This window comes from Amaranthus tricolor, chromosome 7 (assembly GCF_026212465.1).
Source record: "Amaranthus tricolor cultivar Red isolate AtriRed21 chromosome 7, ASM2621246v1, whole genome shotgun sequence".
Classification (NCBI taxonomy): Eukaryota; Viridiplantae; Streptophyta; class Magnoliopsida; order Caryophyllales; family Amaranthaceae; genus Amaranthus; species Amaranthus tricolor.
The window spans coordinates 5,207,375-5,232,469 of record NC_080053.1 but is presented as its reverse complement, the minus strand read 5'-3'; the positions used below and the strand labels follow the sequence as shown (position 1 = coordinate 5,232,469).

Sequence of the window (25,095 nt, the reverse complement as noted above, 5' to 3'; positions counted from 1 at the left end):
CTCGTTGTTCAATCTATAGTTATTGTGTATTTTTGGGTGATATAACCTCCTCTTTTAGTCATCAAAGTGGTAAGCTACTTTGTCTTGATCTAGTGGTGTGGCCGAATACAAAGGCGTTGTACATGTTTTTCAGAATCATGGGGCTGGAGTTTCATAACCTACTTTTAGAAATTCATTGTCCAATTCTCAAAGTCACTTTAGTATACGCTACTGCAACATTATTAGTGTTATCTACATGTATGACAATGTAGTACAAAATCAGCTAAGCACACACATAGAATTGAATATTCATATATTTTTTTTCCGAAAAAGTAGCAAGTGACGAAGTTCACGCTCTCCATGTCCCTTTCTGATATAAGATTGTGAACATCTTTTTTATTTCAAGACTTCACACCAAGCTTTAGTGTTTGTGAATCACCCATTTCAACTGTGAGGGAGTAATAAAATATAAGAATATTCACAAACTTTTATTTAATCTAAATAAATTATGTTATTCTTTAGATTATGAATATTATTACTCAGTAATTATCAAGTTACTTAAGAAAGTATTGCGCCTAGAGTTGAAATTCATGTTTTTACATTTGTACTATTATATGTTTTTCTTTTTTTATAGTTTGAATTTAAGTTGTATTCAAATTACGTCTTGAAATGAAAGGGCCTTATATCTAATAATGGTGAGAAAAAATGTAAAAGAAAATTGAAAATTAGAGTACGAACAAGAATACGCACAAATTGATTAAAGCTTTGATTAACAAAGCGTACATAAAGAAAAATGGTCTCTTGGACACTTACCTCTCAAATGGAATTATATTTAATGAACTAATTTAATAATACATTAATGAAATAAAGCTCACAATGCTTGATCCAATATTATCAAGCTTAAATCTTCCACCTTCAATGGAGGTCACTCATCTAATACAAGAGGAACTCTTTAGGCTCTCAACTCCTCTTTTCCTTGTATTAGCCTGATTAACATATGTTTAAACCTGATTTAAGGACCTTATATAATCCCTAAAACATTATAATAAACTCTAGTCCAAAGCTCAAACGTGTCCAATAAGTTGAAAACAAAACATAAATAGAGAAATGGGCCAGTGACTTGACCTGCTCGAATGAGTTGGTGCAGTCGAGCACCTATTCCCTTGTTTTGTTGCTGCTTAGCAAACATGTGGTGTTGATGCCTCGTTCAAGACACTTCTTGCACCCTTCTTTTTCTTCGTTACTCCATCTACATGACACACATAAGACCCTCCTTCATTACTTCCTCAAAGCCCCCACTTTAATTCACTCAACCTCTTTGCATCCCCATCATTGCTCACAATGATATATGTCTTGGCTTGAGCCATTTGGTGATAAACGTCTTCTCCAATAATAGGTAATTTGACACTTGCACTAACACTATCTCTTACATGTAACTTTGACCAGGCCGGGTGCACAAGCTGTGCATCTCATGCTACAGATATAGGGCCTCTCATTAATGAGGGCCCAAAAGTATTCCAACAGTCGTTACGTTGAGGTGTTCATTCTGGTTATCAGGTCGGTTTCGGACGTATATCATTCGGTTTGGCTATATTTCGGATACGTGTTTTAGTGGGTCACACTCGGATCGGGTCGGTTAGTCACAGTTTGGTTAAAAATTACTTATTCGAGCTATTGAGTTTGCATCAGTTCGATATCGGTTGAAGTTTGAGTCGAGTGTCAATCGGTTTTAGGTTGTCATCGATTAATAATTGGTTCGCTTTTACCGGCTACAGATTGGGTTCGGATACTTTTTCAAGTAGAATTCAGCTACGAGTTACTAATTACTATCGATCGAGTCAATATCAGATTAAGTTGCTAGTCGTTTTTAAATTGATGATAAACTTCTCTTAACTTAATGGAAAATAGTTACAATGCAAAGCAATTAATGGCTATTACTTTGTTACTTTTACTTGTTTGAATGTAAATTAAAATTCACGTTCTATAATTTTTCATCTACTATGATTAAAAATAGCTTAATAAAAATTGACCATTGATTACTAACTCTAAATATATGACATTACGTATTCATAAAATTTAATTTATGAAAATATCAATCACCATACTCTATGTTAAAAATTAGTTTAGGTTTGCAACAATTCAACTAAAATTGGCTCGAAAAGTCGATTTTAGCTAGATCGAGTTTGATTTCGTGCATGATTTGAGTTGGATATAACTCGATACACTCACTATTAGGTTCGGGTAATCTCGTTCAATAGTTATATGTCAGTTATAAAAATCGGTCGCAGTTTAGGTTCAGTTTTCTCATTTTCGATTATCAATCGGTTTGGGTATTGTCGGTTCCATACACCTAAAAAAGAACACATTTTCGGATTAGATACTTTCGGTTTTAATTTGAATTTTTGGATTGGGCCACATTTGAACAACTCTACTCATACACTTTGCAAAAGGAAGTACAAAATTAGTCTAACAGTCCAATTAATGCACTTAGAATTAAAGTTGAAGATACAATATATAGAAGTAAACATTTGCAGGTGTGAGAATCTAACATTAGTTTGTGAAGATCCTAATTCCTAAAAAACAATGAAAGATAGAAAATAGAAAAGTTAGACAAAATGATGCAGATGATGTTGATGCCTGCACTCATCCCATCCAAAGCATCTGATAACTGGGAAACGAACAATAAACAGGCATCTTCCTATGATTCTACCCACTACATAAAATGTATAGAGACACCTATTCATTTATGCTGTTGTATTTTCATGTTAAATTAGTATTAAATATTTGTATAATACTCTAATAAGCCCCTTTTAAAAGTACGAAAAAAATGACTTACAAAGGCTCAAATTTGACAATTCAAAGACTTTTGTAAACCCATTAACGACCCTAGATCCATCAGATCTGGCGAGTTCGGATCTGGGTCTAAAAGTTTTGGACCTTTACGTTCCGGATCCGGGTCTGAATCCATTAAAAATAAACTGGTCCAAAATATGTTATTGAGCGTTTTACAACTGTAAACTTTTTAATTTTTTCCGTCCGAAACCTTTAACGGTTTTTGACGATTTTGGACGAAAAAAATCAAGAAATATTATAATTGTAAGACTCTCAATAACACGAGGGTACCATTGATAATCAAAAAAATTTAAGAGTACCATTAATAAAATGCAAAAACTTAAGGGTACCATTAATAAATACCTATTAAATTATCATTAAATTTAAAGGCATTAAATTTGACTTATTCATAATCATTCTTTTAGCATGCACTCCAAGTCTCGAAGTAATTATGATTTCTTCTGAATTTATTAAAGTTTTTAAACAAATTTTTAAAATGTTATTTAATAGTTTTTAATTAAATATATGAATATGATCTTTTAATCCAACTCATATACACGTAGCATTTACCATGAGAAACGTTAGCATCATTATTTACAATTAAATCATGATTATATAATTCATATTTGATTTAATACTCCTACGAGTCCTACATCAAAGCCATATTGCATGCTGCAAACCCACAAACATTACAGTTCATACCCATAAACATTAACGAAAATGGCGGAATGGGTTTATTATTTAGGAATACCATTAATAAAGTGAAAAACTTAGGGGTACTATTGATAAATACCCATTAAATTATCATTAAATTTAAAGGCATTAAATTTGACTTATTCATAATCATTCTTTTAGCATGCACTCCTAAGTCTCGAAGTAATTATGATTTCTTCTGAATTTATTAAAGTTTTTAAACAAATTTTTAAAGTGTTATTTAATACTTTTTAATTAAATATATGAATATGATCTTTTAATCCAACTCATATACGCGTAGCATTTACCATGAGAAACGTTGGCATCATTATTTACAATTAAATCATGATTATATAATTCATATTTGATTTAATACTCCTACTTGTCCTACATCAAAGCCATATTGCTACATACCCACAAACATTACAGTTCATATCCATAAAGATGGGTTTATTATTTTCAACATGCTCTTCAATGATTGAGATCCCAAATACTAATGTTTTAAATTTTTTTTTTTTTTTTTTAAAAAAAAAAAAAAAGAGAAAAAACAGAGAAGTGGTAGGAGTATTGGTTGGTGGGTCCAACAAGTTAGAGGATATATATAATGATAATTATAAAGACTCTCTCTTTTAAAAGTTGTAATTGAGATTGTATCTTATCTTTAGATAGATGAGGGATAAGAGGAGTAAAGGAAATAATTATTATGGATAGTGATATCAATTTGATTCTTATTTATGATGATTATCGTTATTGTCAGGACTTTAAGGAAGACTTGTATGTTTATCATGGTAATTTTAGGGGTCATTTGGTTGACATCATGTCCTATATACGAGAGGTTCAATGTCGACTACAAAGAATGGGTAAGTTTGGAGCATTAGACAAGGATATCGAGAGCAGACTGAGATTGGGAGCAAGCCAATTACAGTTTCTTATCAACGAGCATCTTGTATTGGAGCGTCGTCAGCCTCACCGTCCACGTTGGCGTCCACTAGGTATGCAAACCGATTTAATTTGAATTATTTGTTTGAGTCGTAGCTACAAGTATACAATAGCTTTTTCTCTATGTGTTTAAAATTTTTATTAGCATATGTTTTTTTTTTTTTTTATTTTAAGGTCGTCTTATCAATAAACAGTTTCTCAGAAGTTATAAGAGTAGATATTTTAGTATTCTTAAATATGTTTATAAAATGTGTAGGAGATTCTAGTATAATAGAAACAATGGATATGAAAACTCGTGCAATGTACGGATAAAATAAAATGAGTCAATTTGTTACAAAATAATTTTTTTTTAAGTTCTATTTTTATCATCTTTAAAATTAAACTAGTTTTTCTAAAATAAAATTATTTTTATTGTGTAAAATAATCTCTTAAATGGAATAAAGAAATTTTTATTGATTCAAACATGTTCTTTTTACTAATGTAATGTTATTTTAATATTCTAATTTGGATTTATTAATTTTTATGATTAGAGGTTTCTAAACTTAATTTTTAAAACATAAAGTTTATTTCTTTTGATGATAATTTCAATTATTTAAGAATTTTTAAAGTAAGAATTTTTAAAGAGAAAATTTATTCTATATCAATAAATTTTTATATAAGTATTAAATTTCATGATTAGAGAGATCTATATCAATATATTGTTATATAAATATTGAATTGCTTTATGTATATTGCAAGAAAAGATTAGGGGCCTATTATATATGTTTTCCCGGGCCCTATAAATATCAGGACCGACCCTACGAGGAAAGAGAGCTGCTTACTTAGTGATGTGATGCTCCAATCTCATTTTGTTTTGTTTTGTTTTTTACTAGGGAAAAATAATTTAAATATTTATCCGGAGTACTTGAGAGTTCTGGCTAAAGATGTGCAACAACAGTTATTTCAAATTTCAAACCTGAAGCCTGAGCCATGCTTTTCAATTGAAAAACAAGAATCGGTTGTGAGAAATGGTGGGAGAGAGCAGATCATTAATTTACTATTAATGGGTGAAGAATCGCATAATTTTGCTCCTTCGTTGATTATTCCTATTCTTGGATTGGCGGGCACAGGTAAAACTTCTCTTACTTGGCTTGTCTATCATGATCCTATAGTAGAAACTACTTTCGATCATCGACTTTGGGTTGATGTATCTGGACTCCAATCTCCAGAAAGTTTATTCGTAAGAATTGACAAGGCTCTTCGAACTGATACATTATTTGGCAACTGCAAGAGTTATTTTGATTCGAGAAAAAAATTCTATGGCGGGAAATACATGCTTGTGCTTGATGGTTTGTCAGAACATGATCCCAGAAAATGGTCTTATTTATTAGGATCTTTGTTGTCTATAGCAATTGATTGTAAACCCGGTAGCAAAATACTTGTCACGTCTAGATGCACAAGTCTAGAACCGGAGCTCTTCTCCCCACTGCCAATTGCTAAAAATGCACCTTATATGTTACCTCTGCCTACTGCGAAAGAGCATCGAGCAATGTTTCTGAACATAGCGTTCTCAAAGATAGAAGAAAAGGATAGAGCTCCTAATCTTATTGACATTGCCCATAAAATTTTTAAGGAATGTGCCCATAATCTACTAACAATTCGAACCATAGCTTTCATCCTATCTTCTTACCCCACCTTAGAGAAGTGGCAGCATGTATATGATATTTTGCTCTTTAGTTCGGAAAATTTATATGATTCTATTAATTCAGTAATATACCTTATACAAGACAGCCTCCCTTATGCCCGTTCACTCGTGTTGTTGCCTTCATTGTTTCCACTTGACTACATATTTTATGATCTAGCTGAACTACAACAACTTTGGGAAGTTCAGGGGTGTCTTGATTTGATGCCTCCCGCAAAAAGTTTCAAAATTTTTTTTCGTGAACTTCTCAAGGAAGGATACTTTATTGAAGAAGGTGAAAGTGATAAAAGGGGTTTGATGCTCTACAAGGTACAAGTTTTGAAGCATGAGGTGGTGAAACATCTCGTAGGAGACCGTTATCGTTTTATGTGTAATCCTACAGAGAAAGTCGATCATCAAAAAATTCTACATGTGAGCTTTATGGTGGACTCTTATTGGAAAGCTCCATCCTGGCTTCGTGATGCGAAACAATTGAATACTCTGCTTTTTCTTCCTTATCAATCTTGTGGGCTTATTGTTATTCCAGAACTCAATGAAATTTTGGAAACTCTAAAAGGTTTACAAGCTTTGGATTTAGCCATTGTGAATTGTAAAAGTTGTTTGACTTCTGTAGGGAAACTTAAGCATTTAAGATACCTTAGACTTGGTGTCTCGTTTGAACTTCTCCCAAACCACCTAACAGACTTTCCATTCTTGCAAACTCTAGACCTGCGACCATCTGGCATTCTACAATTACCAAAGGACTTTTGTACATTGAGTAATAGTTTAAGGCACTTGTATGTTGGGGATAAATTGACTGATCTACCACCTAGGTTTGCCGATTTTTCAAAACTGGAAACCTTAGATGTATTCATTGTGGGGAAAAATAATGGGCTAGATACACTCACCCATTTTGCCGAGTTGGCAGGAACTCTGAAGATTCGTTATCAACAAGGTCGTGATCACCATAAACTTCCTGAAAATGATAAAATTCTAGCAAAGATGACGCTTGATAATTTGTCATTAGTATGGAAGTCTTTGAATGCGGACCCTGATGTAATTACTCACCAGGAGGAGGTTGTAGAGTTGGAATTCTTACAACCTCCTCCCACCGTAAAAAACTTGGAAGTTCAAGGCTGGACGGGAATAAGTTTTCCGAATTTGGCTATGGAACAAAAATTCTCATACTTGCTCAGTAATCTTGTGTCCTTAAAAATAACAGATTGCAGTCGTTGTCGAAATTTGCCATCCTTTAGTACAATGTATAATCTTGTGTCCCTTCAGCTTCGGAGCCTCAATGCCTTGGACTGGATAGAGGATTCTGATAATTACAAGGAAGTTGCTTCTACAAAAACATTTTACCCATCCCTTAAGTTTCTAATGTTGGCTAATCTGCCCCAACTGAAGGGATGGTTTAAAAGTGATAAAAATGAATTTCCAGAACAAATTTTCAATTATCTTTCTGAACTCAGAATAAATGGTTGCCCAAAGCTGATGTCCATGCCCTTGGTTCGAACCGTTGAGACTCTGGAAGCAGTCAATATACATGCAAACCTACTGAAACAACTATTGAATGATCAGGACACATATATTACTTCCACACTGAAGAAGCTCCATATCAATTCAGTTAATGAATTGGATTCTCTTTCAATCACCTTTTCTTCCTTGCATACATTGACGATAAGAAAATGCAAAAAGTTGGTCAATGTTGTTTTAAAGTCTTCAACACCTCTCAGACGCCTCGGAATTCATGATTGCAGCAGACTGAGAAATTTATCGCCCCCATTGCACAGACTCTCTGTCCTTGAAGAACTAGAAATCGAGTCATGTGAAGAGTTGGATTCTGCAGCCTTGACAAATGATGATGAGGGCATCAGTGAGATTTCAAGGACGGCATGTAAACATCTCCAGAGCCTTCACATATTGAAATTGACAAACATCATCCGAGGGGAACTACTAGTAAAGGCTCTCACTTGTTTTACTACACTTCAAAAGCTCTCTTTACATTGGCAATATAAGTTGAGAAACCTTCCGGAGTCAATTGGGTACCTAAGCCAACTTCAATGGCTTTCCATCCGATATTTTCCTGATTTAGTGTGCCTCCCTGAATCACTTGTTCAGCTTTCTGCATTACAGCATATGGAGATTCGATATTGTCCTAGATTAAATCAACTCCCAAAATCTTTTAATTTGCTTAAGTCTTTGCAACGACTTGAGATTGTGGAATGTATTAAACTAAAAGAAAGATGTCAGAAGCCAAACGGAGAAGATTGGCCTCTTATAAAGCACATCAGTAATTTTCATCTTAGATGATACCCTAAACTGGTTAGTTTTATTTTTCTTATTAAACTCTGCTTTATATCTTAGCAAAATGTTTAAAGAAAGTTTATGTAAAAGTTGAAGCCTACTTTTTTTTAGCAAAAAAATTTATTATTGGATAGGATCAGGGAATGGAAGGACTAAATGAGAATAGAATCCTAATTACCCGTATTTATTCCAACTGAGACAAGAGACAAGGCCGGATTTTAAGGAAAGAAGCGATGAAATTCAATATTCTGGAGTAAGGAATTACCTGCTATAACACACATTGTCAAGGATACTGAAGTTATGGTCTTAATTGATGTTCTTTGCATTAGTCATCAGTAATTACTCATTTCTACTTCTGTTGTATCTTCATGTTCTTCTTGTTCTTGTTCTTGTTCATGTTCATTTACATCTCTCTCTATTGTCCCCTTCTCACCATTACTATTGCTCTCCTCATTTCTTTCTTGACGCATCACCAAATCAAGCTACTCCCTACCATACAGTAATCAATTTGATCAATAATTTTGCATTGGACAGAATCTATAATTACAATTTTAGAAAGTAATCTCTTTGCATAACGACATTTTATTAGTTGCAAAGAGAGCTATATCAAGCGCATTAAAGATATCTTGAATTTGTTGTAGGGTCTATGTCTTGATTTATAAGCAACTTAGCTAAAAAAAAAAAAATCCAAAAACTTATCAATTTTTTTTATTTGGTTTGATATACGAAAACAATTAAACCGCATATGAAAAAATAGGGGCGTTTGGTAAATAGTTTGTTGAATGATTTTAACTTATTTAAGAAACAATAGTTGTGGCGAAAACTACACTTAATGTAATATCCACCCACTATACACCAAATTTACATTCAATTATATTATGGTTGACGTTGATAAACACGTTACTTGTGACAAGATCGTGCATTTTATTTTTTTCCAAACCTTTTCCTTTTGTTCTTAACCACATCCTATATGCTCCTTTTTTATAAAAAGTCAAATCTTTATTAGACAATACATAAAAAAAACATTTCTATAAAATTTGATGTGTTTAAACAAACGAAGCAAAAAGGTTCCTTTCTAATCTATTTTTGATTACTGAGTTTTTCCTTGAATTGCAAACCATCAAGTTCTTGGGTTGCATCAGTAGCTCCTTTCTCCAGGATAGCCTTATACTACAGTGAATTTACAGTGCGCATAACTAATTATAAAAATAAATAATTTCCTATTTCGACGAAGGTATAGATTTGTAGTTCTTTGATTTTTAATTATAATGAATTAGAGTGAAATAACTGATTAAATCATGTGCTGATATGCACTTCTAAAATTAGTGAATTTGCAGACGATATTTATTATCAAGGGTCACTCACAAACAACCCTTTATATTACTAACAAGTGTATAAAAATAGTAAGCTTGCAAAACCCCTAAACTCTAACCTATGTAGGACCAACTTAATAGCGTTTTTAATACTATTGAAAAGAGAACAAAGATAAGCTAATGTAATAAGATAAAGCTAACTGTTAAACTTTTTTTGGTTTAAAACAACATTTCTACATTGGTTCCTAGCACTGCTTCTAATTCATCCCACCAAAATTCCTATTTCTACTGTTGGACTTGATCAGCTCATAACAGTTACATGCTCACACTTTTGAGAAAGCGCAACCATGCTATTGCACACCGCTCCATTTAGCCCACTCCACAAACTGCATACCGCCATAGATATTATTGGCAAATCGCACTCCGACAGTGAAAGCCATTGCAACAGGCGGAACCTTCTTTGCCAATGGCGATGCTTCAGCGACGCGCTCCAGTCCATTAACTATTTGATAACGTGTGTTGGAAGATACAGCTAAGAAAACACCTGTTTCAGAAAGCACGAGCAACAACCGTAAGCACAGCCAAACATTCAGGTTAACAACATGGACGAGTTATAGGAATTAAAGGTGTGCAAACTGAACGACAAGTCAGTATTGCGAATGTATTGGGTAAACAAACAGGAAATAACCAAAAGGAGCAGAAACCCTTGAGATATTTATGTTTACAATCAAGAATCAACCAAAACAATCACTTGGTGATTACAAGGGTAAGGCTAATACATCTAACCACCGTAGACTTTGGTACCTGGCTTAGAAGAAAGGCAACTATCCTTAATCCATTAACTTCAAATCTTTTCTATATTTTTCGTTGAGCAAGGCAGTACTCTAAACCCACCACAGTACTAGTCATGAGTGGATGGTGTGAAAACGCTAAGATGCCAACTCATGATCAGATATGCAAGTTGTACTTACAAGATTTCGATACATCCCTATATGCCACCAACTCTAAAACATGTAGAGACAACTTCATATTCACTTGATAGACTTGAATGTCCAAATTTGCCTTTTCCCATGCACCAACATAAATCTCACTTAACAAAGTATAATGGGGCTAATAGTGGCTTAAAAAAGCACTGATTCAAGTCATGCATACCCTGATACGCACAAATATGATATATCCCAAAATGGTAATAAACAGATAATTGGTAACGAAAAAGATCACATTAACTAACAACTGATAGTGGATTTAGTTAACAGGTTTCACTAATTGATTCGATTGTTTGTTTAAGTGTTTGATCAAATTAACAGAAAACTGATGCTTATTTATTTAAACAAGAGAAATGATATGTAAAGACGAGAATATTGTATCATTAGTTTGAGTAGTACATTAATCAGATGTCATAAATGTCTTTTCAATTTCAGAAGTACAATCCTCCATCCCAAATGCTCTTATTTGCATCGAATTAAAAATGGAAGTGTTGTGCGACAGCGGAAGCAAAGATCGAAAAACAATAATGAAACAATAAAGATTCAAACAAACAATAAAGAAAATCACACCGAGAAATTAACGTGGTTCACTATCAACGTGATAGCTACGTCCACCGGCACCGAGAATAAACTTTTCACTATAAACCGGGAGATTACAAGATGAACACGAGAAACCATAACAATGGCTCTCCAAGCTTTTTCTCTCTTAGTTTTCCTCACTTTGTGTTTTGCGTTGTATTCCTCTCATAATTCTAATTACATGAGGCCTTTATATAGTATACCTCATAATAAAAAGGAATTAGGTTAAGAAAATACAAAAAACCGTCAAATACTAAGAGTAACCGGCCAAAAACGTGCAAAGAAACCGCCATTACGCGAGCCGTGTAAAACTACGCGAGCCGCAGAGTGAGATCAGAAGCAACTCCGCGCCCCGCGGACTAGAGCAGTACAGTCTCCGCGCCCCGCGGAGGTCACTCTGTTCGAGTCACACCATATTTCAACAATCTCCACCTTGACGAGAACACGTAGTCAACCACTACCTCATCAAACCATAGTGAAGCAAAACTATTCTCAAGCCAAACCCGATGCAAAGCTCAAGCATAAGCCATACATCCCGACAAGTCTCCAACCAAGACCCATCCTGATAAGTCTTCAACTAAGACCCATCACATACTCGTTTCCAAGTATAACAACTCATAACGCTCAACTAGCATCACAAGTTCACTCATAATGCTCCACCTGCATCACGAGTACACGAGGCAAGCTCCACCTTGAGGTTGTGCACACCTCCACCTGTGAGCTCCCTCACACCGCCCCTAAGGGCCTATGCTAATGAATCCAGCATAGTAAAGAATCTACTAGGACTGTCAGACCATCCTACCTTCTTTACCTCTATCTTCATGTACGTGCATTCCGAATGAAATCTGACCACACTGTGCTTCTCCCGAACATCAAGTACCTGATCACTAAACACACAATCGTAGTACACAAAAGCCAACCAAGGTTGATCACAAAGAACCATCACCGAGATCAAGACATAATCAAACTCAGCGAACACAACCCAAGCTTCAACCGATGTAACAAAGCACTTAATATCATTCCCGTACATAAGAAACACAACAACTGATCCAAGCAAACCGTAGAGAGAACAAATCTCTACCTGCCAGTGCCCCCACCCAGGTTGAGTCACAAACCTGCAAATGACACTTCTGGCATGCACAAAACGAGTACACATCACAGCATACTTCAAACACAGAACCATTACTCTAGACATGTAGACCGACTTAGTCTCCAAATGAGGTGATGTAATTGAGCTAAGTAACACTACCAGTCCATACAACAGTTCCCACACTCTGCTCATACGTAAAGTCATAGCAAGCCACTGCGCCCGCTCACTATACTCTACTATGTGCTCATAAGCTGGAGGTCCAGGTGACTCCACAAAAATGGCTACCAACCTTGCCAATCCCACAAGGTTCAATGCATAACCTTCCACACTTATAGCAACGAAAACAACACTCCCTACACCCAACCTATTAGACTTCTCGATAACACATATAGGCTTTTCTTGAAACCCTTTAGATCGGCGGAATGTTCCCTGTACTGACTCCTTTAAACTATCCACAGAGATAAAGATAGCACCAGAAATCACAGTCAGAGAGATACTTGGGGTAGCATCAACATCATCAATCTGGGGTCGAACAGAAATGGATGAGGAGTTAACCTCATACTCCACCTCAAACTCGGTACCACTATCACCATAACCAGCTGCTGCAAAATGCACAACAACACACCAAAGCCCTAACAAGACTCCAAATATGAGATAGCACGATACCCTACTGAGCCACACCACACACATACTGGGCACCTCTAATCCCGTGTGTAAACCCCGATCGAACAAACTAATCCAGTATCTACTCAACAACCAAGTATCAGAGAGCATGCATAAGACTCCCCCTAACAAGGTCCAATTTGCTATTCCTGTAACACCGTTCTGCAATGGTGTTATCCCATAGGTATGATGCCACAAAATACCTAAAACACAGAACATAACAAATCCACAAAACGAACTATCCAATTGTAGCCAACTAACCATCTTACCATACAAGTGATCATGAGCTTCAATGCTAAGCTCACACCCGTGTTTAAACCCAAACACACAATGCTTGTCTTCCTCAAGGTAGGCATCCTTGACACATGTAAGACGATTCTCAATGGACAATTTCAGCCCTCTACTTTCACCCATATGACCATGCCTATCATAAATTGTCATCTCCTGGTGACAAGTAGAAGCACTAACAGCAGAACTAAGCAGCGTAACACCCTGAAAGACATACAGGGATTTCACCTTGACACCCTTAAGTATCAAATCCGAACCCTTAAAGACACTCACTTCCCCATTTCTAAACTCACCCTTGAGGCCCAAATCATCTAAGGTCCCAAGCGATATCAAGTTCTTCTCCAATGCAGGAACATGCCTCACCTTAGTCAAAGTAACCCTTCTCCCATCACTAGTCCGAAGTCTCATGGAACCAATACCTACTACTTCACATGGAGTACCGTTAGCAATCGTAACTGAAGCCCCAAGACAAGACTCATAAGTATCAAACCAATCCCGACGAGGACTCATATGGAACGAACTACCAGAATCAAGAATCCAGCTATCAACCAAATCACTAGACTCAACACAACTAAGCAATGCTAAATCTTCCTCCGAATCATAGCTCTTGTTCTGTTTACTTTCGACTACTGTGGCCTGAGATTTATTCTTTAATTCTGGACATTTAGACCTAAAATGCCCTGGTTCCTGACAGTGATAACATATTATGGTCTTAGTGTTGCTAGACCCATCTCTACTATTACAAGTATCCGACCTAGCACCGTTACTATTGTTAGACCCCTTATTCTTTCTGGAATTTCTACCCGACCTAACAACTAACCCACTGCCATAATTCTCATTATCACCTGTCGCCTTTTGACGCAACTCCCTAGTATAAAGTGCTGCCTTCACTTCTTCTAGGGTCAACGAGTCTTTGCCAACCACAAAAGACTCCACAAAGTTCTCATAACTATTCGGTAAAGAAACAAGCAATATTAACGCTGCATCCTCATCATCTATCTTAACTTCTAAATTACGCAAATCTAGTAAAATAGAATTAAGATTTTCTAGATGATCCCTTAATGGCGTACCTGACTGCATCCTGAGGCTAAACAACCGCTGTTTCAGTAGCAATTTGTTGGTTAAAGATTTTGTCATGTACAGTGACTCCAATTTTAACCATAATTCTGCGGCCGTCTCCTGATCAGCAACCTCCGTGATGATATGATCATCAAGACTTAGTAAGATGGTAGAATGAGCCTTCTCTTCCTTCACTACTAACTGTTCATCAGTCCATCCGTTTCCAGATCCCGACGTAGACGCCGCACTCTTTGGGATCAACGGACGCCAAATCTGCAACTGCTTTAATAACGCCTTCATCTTAATCTGCCATAGCCCAAAGCTATTCTTCCCATTAAATTTCTCAATCCTTATTGTAGAATCTCCTACCATTGTTTCCTTCAAAAACTCTTCCTAGGATTAAACCTGAGCTCTTGATGCCAATTGTTGTGCGACAGCGGAAGCAAAGATCGAAAAACAATAATGAAACAATAAAGATTCAAACAAACAATAAAGAAAATCACACCGAGAAATTAACGTGGTTCACTATCAACGTGATAGCTACGTCCACCGGCACCGAGAATAAACTTTTCACTATAAACCGGGAGATTACAAGATGAACACGAGAAACCATAACAATGGCTCTCCAAGCTTTTTCTCTCTTAGTTTTCCTCACTTTGTGTTTTGCGTTGTATTCCTCTCATAATTCTAATTACATGAGGCCTTTATATAGTATACCTCATAATAAAAAGGAATTAGGTTAAGAAAATACAAAAAAACCGTCAAATACTAAGAGTAACCGGCCAAAAACGTGCAAAGAAACCGCCATTACGCGAGCCGTGTAAAACTACGCGAGCCGCAGAGTGAGATCAGAAGCAACTCCGCGCCCCGCGGACTAGAGCAGTACAGTCTCCGCGCCCCGCGGAGGTCACTCTGTTCGAGTCACACCATATTTCAACAGGAAGGATTTAGACTAGTCTCCCACCCTAATCTTCATTTACCAAACACCTTCAACCGTGGATTTGACCAACAAAACCTCCAATATGATCCCAATCCTATACAATTTTTCTTAATCCTCTCTATCAAACAGGGTCAATAAGTAAGAACATAAGTCCAAGGTTGGTCTTTTGAGGAGCCTTAAAAATTTTAAGAACACTAGGCGAATCAACTAAATCCAAGCAGAAGTATTCTATTAAAGGGCAGCAGTGTGATCAAAGAAAACAAGTAGAAAGATGAATGTACAAGATTGTTAACTTCATGTGCAAGATTGTGAATGTTGAATATAAGGAAGTTCATGAACGCATGGAGTCTGTTATAACAATGAAAATTCCGCATGTTTATCTGCATAAATTAAAACGTACCCCAGAGAGCAGCACTTCTTACAAGTGGAGGAACAGGTATATCCTCATCTGACTTCTTAATGTTCCTGATCAAGAAAAGCACATCGACATTAAATAATCACATTAGTGAAAGACCATGGACTTTAGAGGGAGATAGCCCAGAAGCAATGGCTCCCTTTGGAGGAGGGGGGAACAGCATAAGATTTAACAATGTCAAAGAATTCAAGTAAGAGAAAACATACTTAAACTATTTAAAAGTGCTAGATGTCTCTAATTAATATGTTGCTAATCAACCATAGAAAAAGATCGTGGATGTCGTCGGAGTGCGGTAACGGTCGCAATGTCGTGGACCCGACACCTTGTTGTGTTACGAATTGTTTCACTGACGTCACAATATGAATTGATAACTTTATAAAGTGGCCGTTACATAACAGAATGGCTATATTTTTATTCCATGTAATCAACACAAAAGTTTGCATTTTACAATATACTTCAGGCTTGTTCTCTCCAACAGATGTGAAATGTACTAAATTGAACAAAACATGTAAGGACAAAAGTGATTGACATAAGCAAAACAAAACAGAATAGAAGTTATGTGATCTAATGTCAACAAATTATAACTTGGAAAGCATATTGGCTTTATGCATATATATCAGTTGTAACTTGTAAGAGCCTTCTCATTCATGGTTTTTTTGTTCACCAAAATGTTTTCTTTTTTTTTACTACGTAGACTCTTCACGAACGTTCCTTTCCCCTATGTTATTATATGACCCCCATCTAGGCTCTAACCTTGTCACCTAGACAAGGTTTGGTGGGAATGGATGCATACAATCTTACCTTTGTAATAGATGTTGAAATTATTTGCCAAAGATCGTTACGACGCTAAGAACTTATATGAACGATGTAAACAACAAAGAATAAACAACGTTTGATAATGTAAACTAAGCAAAGAGACACAAAAATTTAAGGAGGTTCACCCAATGATGGCTACGTCCTCCGTCGTGTGTAGTTTCTGTTTATATTATATCAATGGAGTATAAAATACTCTTACAAATAAAGTATTACAATTGTGTAAGAGATAAAAACAAAAAGGTTATGTGTTTGGCTTAGGGGTTGTGTTTGATGTGTGAGTATGAGAGCTCTATATATAGTACTAGGTACATGAATGCCAATAGCTCACTTGAATACAGTATTAATATAGAGTAATGAATATGAAATAACTCCAAGAACTTGAAAAGGCATTATCTCAAGAGTCACACACATGAATACTCTTCACCTTAATCTTCATTAATCTTCATTAACACCAATAATTCCCATGAATACTCTTCACCTTATTACACCCTTTTGGATTCCACAACTCAAGAGTCACACACATGAATACACACTTTAATTGTGCACTCAAGTCACACATGATACCATTCATAACAATCTCCACCTTGACTTGAGTTTACCCAAGTCAAAACATTCAACAATCCACTTCATAAACAAAAGAAACATACACACCTCAAATGCCCCAAAAGGCATTATCTCAAGCAAGGAGCTAAACCAACCAAGTCAACACATAATTCAAACTTGGTTGTAGGTAATGACTTTGTCATCATGTCGGCCGGATTTTCCGTAGTATCAATCTTCTTCAATAACACCCTTTTGTGCTCAACTTCATCCCGGATGAAATTATACTTAATATCAATGTGTTTGGACCTTCTATGAAATGTATTTTGATTCCTAGCCAAGTGAATTTCACTTTGACTATCACAATGCACACTTACCTCACACACCTTATTGCACATTTCACCAACAAGACCTTTTAGCCATTTTGCCTCCTTGAATGACTCGGCAACGGCTATGTACTCCGCTTCGGTTGTTGAGAGAGCAACCACATCTTGCAAAGATGATTGCCAACTTATCGCCGAACCACCCAAAGTAAAGACGAACCCACTTGTGGACTTTCTATTATCTAGATCACCACCATAATCCGAGTCACAAAACCCGGTTAGCTCGCTTGAATTCTTCCCATACATAAGACAAACATTAGAAGTATCTTTCAAATACCTCAATAACCATTTTAGTGCCTCCCAATGTCCCATCCCCGGATTCGACATATATCTACTTACTAAACTCACCGCATGAGCTATGTCGGGTCTAGAACATACCATGGCATACATAACACTACCAACAGCACTAGTGTATGGGATTCTTACCATTTGCTCTTCTTCCGCCTTTGTTTGTGGACACAATTTCTTGGACAATTTGAAATGAGAGGCAAGAGGAGTAGACACACCTTTAGCATCATCCATAGAGAAACGTTGCACAACTTTCTCAATGTACTTCCTTTGGCTTAGGTATAGGATACCCTTAGCCCGATCTCTCAAAATTTCCATCCCAAGAATCTTCTTGGCTTCACCAAGATCCTTCATATCAAATTCACTTGAAAGCAACTCTTTCAAGCACTCCACCTTAAACAAAGAACTACAAGCTACTAGCATGTCATCAACATATAAGAGCAAATACAATAAAGAACCATCTTCAAATTTCTTAAGATAGACACAACTATCATAAGAACTTCTAATAAAATCATGTGAAATCATAAAGGAATCAAACCTCTTGTACCATTGCCTTGGAGATTGCTTCAACCCATACAATGACCTCTTCAATCTACACACATAATTTTCCTTACCGACTACCTCAAAACCTTCCGGTTGCTTCATAAAAATCTCCTCTTCAAGCTCACCGTGAAGAAATGCCGTTTTTACATCCAATTGATGCAACTCCAAATCCTCCATCGCCACCAAAGCAAGTAACGCCCTTATAGAAGAATGCTTTACTACTGGTGAGAATACCTCATGGAAATCAACACCCTCAATTTGAGAGTATCCCTTTGCAACTACCCTTGCTTTATAGATGGGAGGAACGTCACTAGAAGAACCCTCCTTCCTCTTGAATATCCACTTGCACTCAACAATTTTCTTTTTCTTTGGTGCTTCAACAATATCCCAAGTTCCATTCTTTGCAAGGGATTCCATCTCTTGCTTCATTGCTATCAACCATTTGCTTGAGTCATTTGAGGCCATAGCCTCCTTGTACGTACTCATTTCATGTAACCCTTCGACTTCGCTAGCAATGTTGAGAGCATATGCCACATAATCACACTCTTCAATATACCTCCTTGGAGCCACGATCTTCCGTCTTTGTCTAGTTGTGGACAAAGATGGAGATCTTTGTTGATCATCATCATCGATTTTGTCATCATCAATATTGGGAGGTTGAACCTCCACTTGTGCATCATTGTTTACAACATCGTCAATGGACTTTTCTATACTAGATACAAGCATGCTATTTTCATCAAAAACAACATCTCTAGAAACAATTATTCTTTTTGACTCATTACACCACACCCTATACCCCTTTACACCCACTCCATATCCCACAAAAATGCATTTTCTAGCCCTAGGTTCTAACGTACCATCATTTACATGAATATAAGCTGGACAACCAAAGACTCTAAGACTAGAATAATTTACCGGAGTGTTGTACCACACTTCTTGTGGTGATTTGAATTTTAAAGCGGTATGAGGTGAGCGGTTGATCAAATAACATACCGTAGCCACCGCTTCGGCCCAAAATTTCTTTCCCAAATTTGCTTGTTTAAGCATACACCGAGCCCTTTCTAACAATGTTTTATTCATTCTCTCCGCAACGCCATTTTGTTGAGGACGCCCTGCACAAGTTCTATGTCTAACAATACCTTCACTAGAACAATATTGAATAAATTTATTATCAACAAATTCAAGACCATTATCGGTTGTTAAGGTCTTGATGCTCCTACCGGTCTTTTTCTCAATCATCTTCTTCCATTCCAAGAAAACATCAAAAACTTCATTCTTTTTCTTTATGAAGTAACACCAAACTTTTCTTGAAAAATCATCAATAAAGGTCAACAAGTAATTGCAACCACTAAGGGAGGGCTTTCGTGAAGGCCCCCACAAATCGGAATGAATGTAGTCTAAAATTCCCTTAGTGTTGTGAATGGCAGGTTTGAAACTAACTCTCTTGTGTTTCCCATAAACACAATGTTCACAAAAACCAAGGTTCCCAAATTTCTTGCCATCAAATAAACCTTGTTTAGAGAGTTCATACATACCTCTTTCTCCCATGTGACCAAGTCTCAAGTGCCAAAGTTTGGTGTCATGATCGGACATTGTGCTTGTGGAAACATTTGCCGAGCCTAGGATGGTTGAACCTTGAAGAGCATACAAACTCCCATTCAACTTACCTTTCATCACTACTAGTGAGCCTCTAGCAACCTTCATGAATCCACCTTCACAAGTGATTCTACACTCGATCTTGTCAAGGGTACCCAAAGATAAATGATTCTTTTTCAAGCCCGGAACATACCTTACATCGGTTAAGGTCCTCACCATTCCATCAAACATCTTCATTTTAATGCTTCCAATACCAACAACCTTACATATTGTGTTGTTCCCCATGGTAACATTTCCCCCATCAATACTTTCAAATGTTTGGAAGAAAGTTTTGTTGGGAGTCATGTGGAATGTGCACCCCGAATCTAGAATCCATTCATCATTATCTTTGTACCCATGTGTGGCAACTAATACATCACCATCATCACTATCATTCACATAACTAGCATTGGCATTACTAGTTCCTTCCCTAGCCTCCTCTTCATTTTTCTTTTTCAACTTCCAACAATCTTTCTTGATGTGGCCCTTAAGCTTGCAATAGTTACAAGTTTTATTTTTATTTGGCCTACTAGACTTGGACCTCCCTTTACCCTTGTTTCCACTCCCACTAGTGGAACCTTTCTCTTGTGACCTCCCTCTCACAAACAACCCATCACTAGCATTGCTTTGTGATTTTTGTGACAATTGTGAATCGATGAGATCCCTTTGTGTCAAGGCATTTTTCACATCATCACTACTCAAATTATCTCTACCATAAAGTATAGTTTCTCTAAAATTTTTGTAAGAAGGGGGTAGAGAACATAAGAGGTAAATTGCCAAGTCTTCATCATCAAGCTTGACATCAATATTTTGTAAATCCATTACAATAGAATAAAATTCGTCTAAGTGAGGTTTCAAAGATTTACCTTCCTCCAGGCGAAGATCGTAGAGTCTACTTTTCAAAAGTAGCCTATTGGTAACACTCTTGGCCATTTAGAGTGATTCCAATTTCTCCCATATCCCCTTGGTTGTTGTTTCTTTAACAACCTCTCTTAGTACTTCATTGGAAAGGCATAATTGAATTGCCGATAATGCCTTTGAGTCTATCTCTTCCCATCTTGCCGCGGTCATACCTTCCGGCATCTTATCTACACCATCAATGGCCATATGCACACTATTTTGGATTAAAATGACTGTCATTTTGACTTGCCATAAGCCAAAATTCACATTTCTATCAAACTTCTCTATGTCTAGCTTCATTGTAGACATGTTTCTCAAATAACAACTTCTTAAGACACCGTAAAAACAACTTGGCTCTGATACCAATTGAAATTATTTGCCAAAGATCGTACGACGCTAAGAACTTATATGAACGATGTAAACAACAAAGAATAAACAACGTTTGATAATGTAAACTAAGCAAAGAGACACAAAAATTTAAGGAGGTTCACCCAATGATGGCTACGTCCTCCGTCGTGTGTAGTTTCTGTTTATATTATATCAATGGAGTATAAAATACTCTTACAAATGAAGTATTACAATTGTGTAAGAGATAAAAACAAAAAGGCTATGTGTTTGGCTTAGGGGTTGTGTTTGATGTGTTTGATGTGTGAGTATGAGAGCTCTATATATAGTACTAGGTACATGAATGCCAATAGCTCACTTGAATACAGTATTAATATAGAGTAATGAATATGAAATCACTAGTGGAAAAAACCTCATTTGCTGCGGTTTTTTGTCCATTATTTGCTGCGGTTTTGGCCCCAAGCAATAGTGATAGCAGCAAATGGCCTACTTTAAATGCTGCGGTTGTCAACCGCAGCAAAAAAGGGCATGATTTGCTGCGGTCAGTGTCCAAAACCGCAGCAAAAAAAAGGAGAGGTATTTGCTGCGGTCAGTGGCCAAACCGCAGCAAATAAGTGGACATTATTTGCTGCGGTTTTGCGTCTGACCGCAGCTCTCTATTTTTTTTTTCTTTTTTTTTCGTTTTATACTCATAATAATCCAATAATAATGTACATTATAATAACAATGTACATTATAATAACAATGATTAATCCAATAATAAATCAAATGATAATCACAAATAATCACCAAAAATCTCTTTGTAATAATAATCCAATAATATGTCTGTACATATATATATATATATATAATATACATTAAAGTCCTAATTACAAAAATTAGCAAGATACGCGGCAATCTTGTCTTTTAATTCGCGCATCTCTCCACTTCTCAGAGGGCGTGTTTCCCTCGGAATGTCGTATAAAATCTATAATATAATATAAAATTAAAAGATTAATATAAACTTAGATTTTACCAATAATAATAATAATAATAATAATAATAATAATAATAATTAACGTAACAAATACTTACGGAATCTATATTTTCGACTCCAAACTCCTTCACAGATTTAATAATATCGTCCATGAACTTCAGCGCGTAGTAGCCGCAATCAACGGAACCAGAAGGTTGTTGAAAGCACTAAGAGAAAATAGATATTATTAGTGCCAAAAAAGCTTAAAAACACATAAAATCGTAACTTAACACGTAATTTCTAGCATATGACTATGATTTTCAATTCTAACCACTTCAACACAATAATATATACCAAATAGTGTTGAGTGCAAAGTTTCGTGCATAACAAACCAAGTTTGAGCTACTTTACGCGCGAAATTGACAAAAACGCTTAAAAACGCATAAAATCGCAACTTAACACTTAATTTCTAGCATATGACTATTATTTTCAATTATAACCACTTCAACACAACAATATATACCAAATAGTGTTGTGTGCCAAGTTTCGTGCATAACAAACCAAGTTTGAGCTACTTTACGCGCAAAAGTGGCAAAAACGCTTAAAAACCCTTAAAATCGCAACTTAACACTTAATTTCTAGCATATGACTATGATTTTCAGTTCTATCCACTTCAACACAATAATATATACCAAATAGTGTTGTGTGCCAAGTTTCGTGCATAACAAACCAAGTTTGAGCTACTTTACGCGCAAAAGTGGCAAAAACGCTTAAAAACGTATAAAATCGCAACCAAATTGAACTGAATTTGGGAGGAGATCTTCAATATAATATGACATATGGGACGAGGGAAACACAATGAGAAGGCTAATGACACGTCTAACTAATAATAATGGTCATTTAAAGCCACGTGCAAAACATGTGCACAATTAAAAGAATGAAAAACACACTAATCTGTTTCTGACAGATAGCTTATGACCAGGCGACCTTCCCGCTACTTTCTTGTACTCTTCCCAAGGTTGATAACGGTCACTAAGAGTCCTGGTAGCAAGATTCTAGTGTAGAGATTCCATTTCTACCCTTGGTGGCACAAGATACCATGAAACACGACTTGGCCAAGGCGTGCTAGTTCAGCTGGTCAGAACATTTGCTGATCCAGCTGCTGTGTGGTTGCTTGACAGTAGCATTGATCTTCTGACCAGCATACCTTGTGAGTCATGTCCAGATCGTATCTCTTGACCTATGGGACCAGCAAGGGTATAAATGGAATCTTCATACAAGGATCTTTCCATCAAGACTCTAAGTGTCCATTTCCAAGCATGGGAAGTCATTCAAAAAGTGAGCCCAAGGTCACCCATTCGCCAGTTTTAGTTTGACGGCATTGTAGGCAACTTAACACGTAATTTCTAGCATATGACTATTATTTTCAATTCTAACCACTTCAACACAATAATATATACCAAATAGTGTTGTACGCAAAGTTTCGTGCATAACAAACCAAGTTTGAGCTACTTTATCCGCGAAATTGACAAAAACGCTTAAAAACGCATAAAATCGCAACTTAACACTTAATTTCTAGCATATGACTATTATTTTCAATTATAACCACTTCAACACAACAATATATACCAAATAGTGTTGTGTTCCAAGTTTCGTGCATAAAAAACCAAGTTTGAGCTACTTTACGCGCAAAAGTGGCAAAAACGCTTAAAAACCCTTAAAATCGCAACTTAACACTTAATTTCTAGCATATGACTATGATTTTGAATTCTATCCACTTCAACACAATAATATATACCAAATAGTGTTGTGTGCCAAGTTTCGTGCATAACAAACCACGTTTGAGCTACTCTACGCGCGAAATTGACAAAAACGCTTAAAAACGCATAAGCAACTTAACACTTAATTTCTAGCATATGACTATTATTTTCAATTATAACCACTTTAACACAACAATATATACCAAATAGTGTTGTGTGCCAAGTTTCGTGCATAACAAACCAAGTTTGAGCTACTTTACGCGCAAAAGTGGCAAAAACGCTTAAAAACCTTAAAATCGCAACTTAACACTTAATTTCTAGCATATGACTATGATTTTCAATCTTATCCACTTCAACACAATAATATATACCAAATAGTGTTGTGTGCCAAGTTTCGTGCATAACAAACCAAGTTTGAGCTACTTTACGCGCAAAAGTGGCAAAAACGCTTAAAAACGCATAAAATCGCAACCAAATTGAACTGAATTTGGGTAGGAGATCTTCAATATAATATGACATATGGGACGAGGGAAACACAATGAGAAGGCTAATGACACGTCTAACTAATAATAACGGTCATTTAAAGCCACGTGCAAAACATGTGCACAATTAAAAGAATGAAAAACACACTAATCTGTTTCTGACAGATAGCTTATGACCAGGTGACCTTCCCGCTACTTTCTTGTGCTCTTCCCAAGGTTGATAACGGTCACTAAGAGTCCTGGTAGCAAGATTCTAGTGTAGAGATTCCATTTCTACCCTTGGTGGCACAAGATACCATGAAACACGACTTGGCCAAGGCGTGCTAGTTCAGCTGGTCAGAACATTTGCTGATCCAGCTGCTGTGTGGTTGCTTGACAGTAGCATTGATCTTCTGACCAGCATACCTTGTGAGTCATGTCCAGATCGTATCTCTTGACCTATGGGACCACCAAGGGTATAAATAGAATCTTCATACAAGGATCTTTCCATCAAGACTCTAAGTGTCCATTTCCAAGCATGGGAAGTCATTCAAAAAGTGAGCCCAAGGTCACCCATTCGCCAGTTTTAGTTTGACGGCATTGTAAGCAACTTAACACGTAATTTCTAGCATATGACTATTATTTTCAATTCTAACCACTTCAACACAATAATATATACCAAAAAGTGTTGTGTGCAAAGTTTCGTGCATAACAAACCAAGTTTGA

General features: G+C 36.3%; 1 protein-coding gene across 3 annotated transcripts; it reads left to right on the top strand.

Annotated features, from left to right (window-relative positions):
- The first annotated feature begins 4,075 nt into the window (after positions 1 to 4,075).
- LOC130818911 (putative disease resistance protein RGA4) lies at positions 4,076 to 9,376 on the top strand. Of its 3 annotated transcripts, none has more exons than XM_057685176.1 (3): positions 4,076 to 4,496; positions 5,316 to 8,428; positions 8,551 to 9,376. In XM_057685176.1, the coding sequence occupies exons 1-2, from the start codon at positions 4,208 to 4,210 to the stop codon at positions 8,414 to 8,416; spliced, it is 3,390 nt and encodes a 1,129-aa protein (XP_057541159.1). In that variant the 5' UTR covers positions 4,076 to 4,207; the 3' UTR covers positions 8,417 to 8,428; positions 8,551 to 9,376. The 3 variants fall into 3 exon arrangements, with proteins under 3 accessions (XP_057541159.1, XP_057541158.1, XP_057541156.1); XM_057685175.1 differs by having other exon boundaries at positions 8,545 to 9,376; XM_057685173.1 differs by having other exon boundaries at positions 5,316 to 9,376.
- Positions 9,377 to 25,095: the final 15,719 nt, after the last annotated feature.

Excerpts from the sequence above, each read along its gene's own strand:
- LOC130818911 (XM_057685176.1), top strand. The coding sequence starts at position 4,208 with ATGGATAGTGATATCAATTTGATTCTTATTTATGATGATTATCGTTAT. Across the intron at positions 4,497-5,315 it reads TCCACGTTGGCGTCCACTAG|GGAAAAATAATTTAAATATT; the intron begins GTATGCAAACCG and ends GTTTTTTACTAG.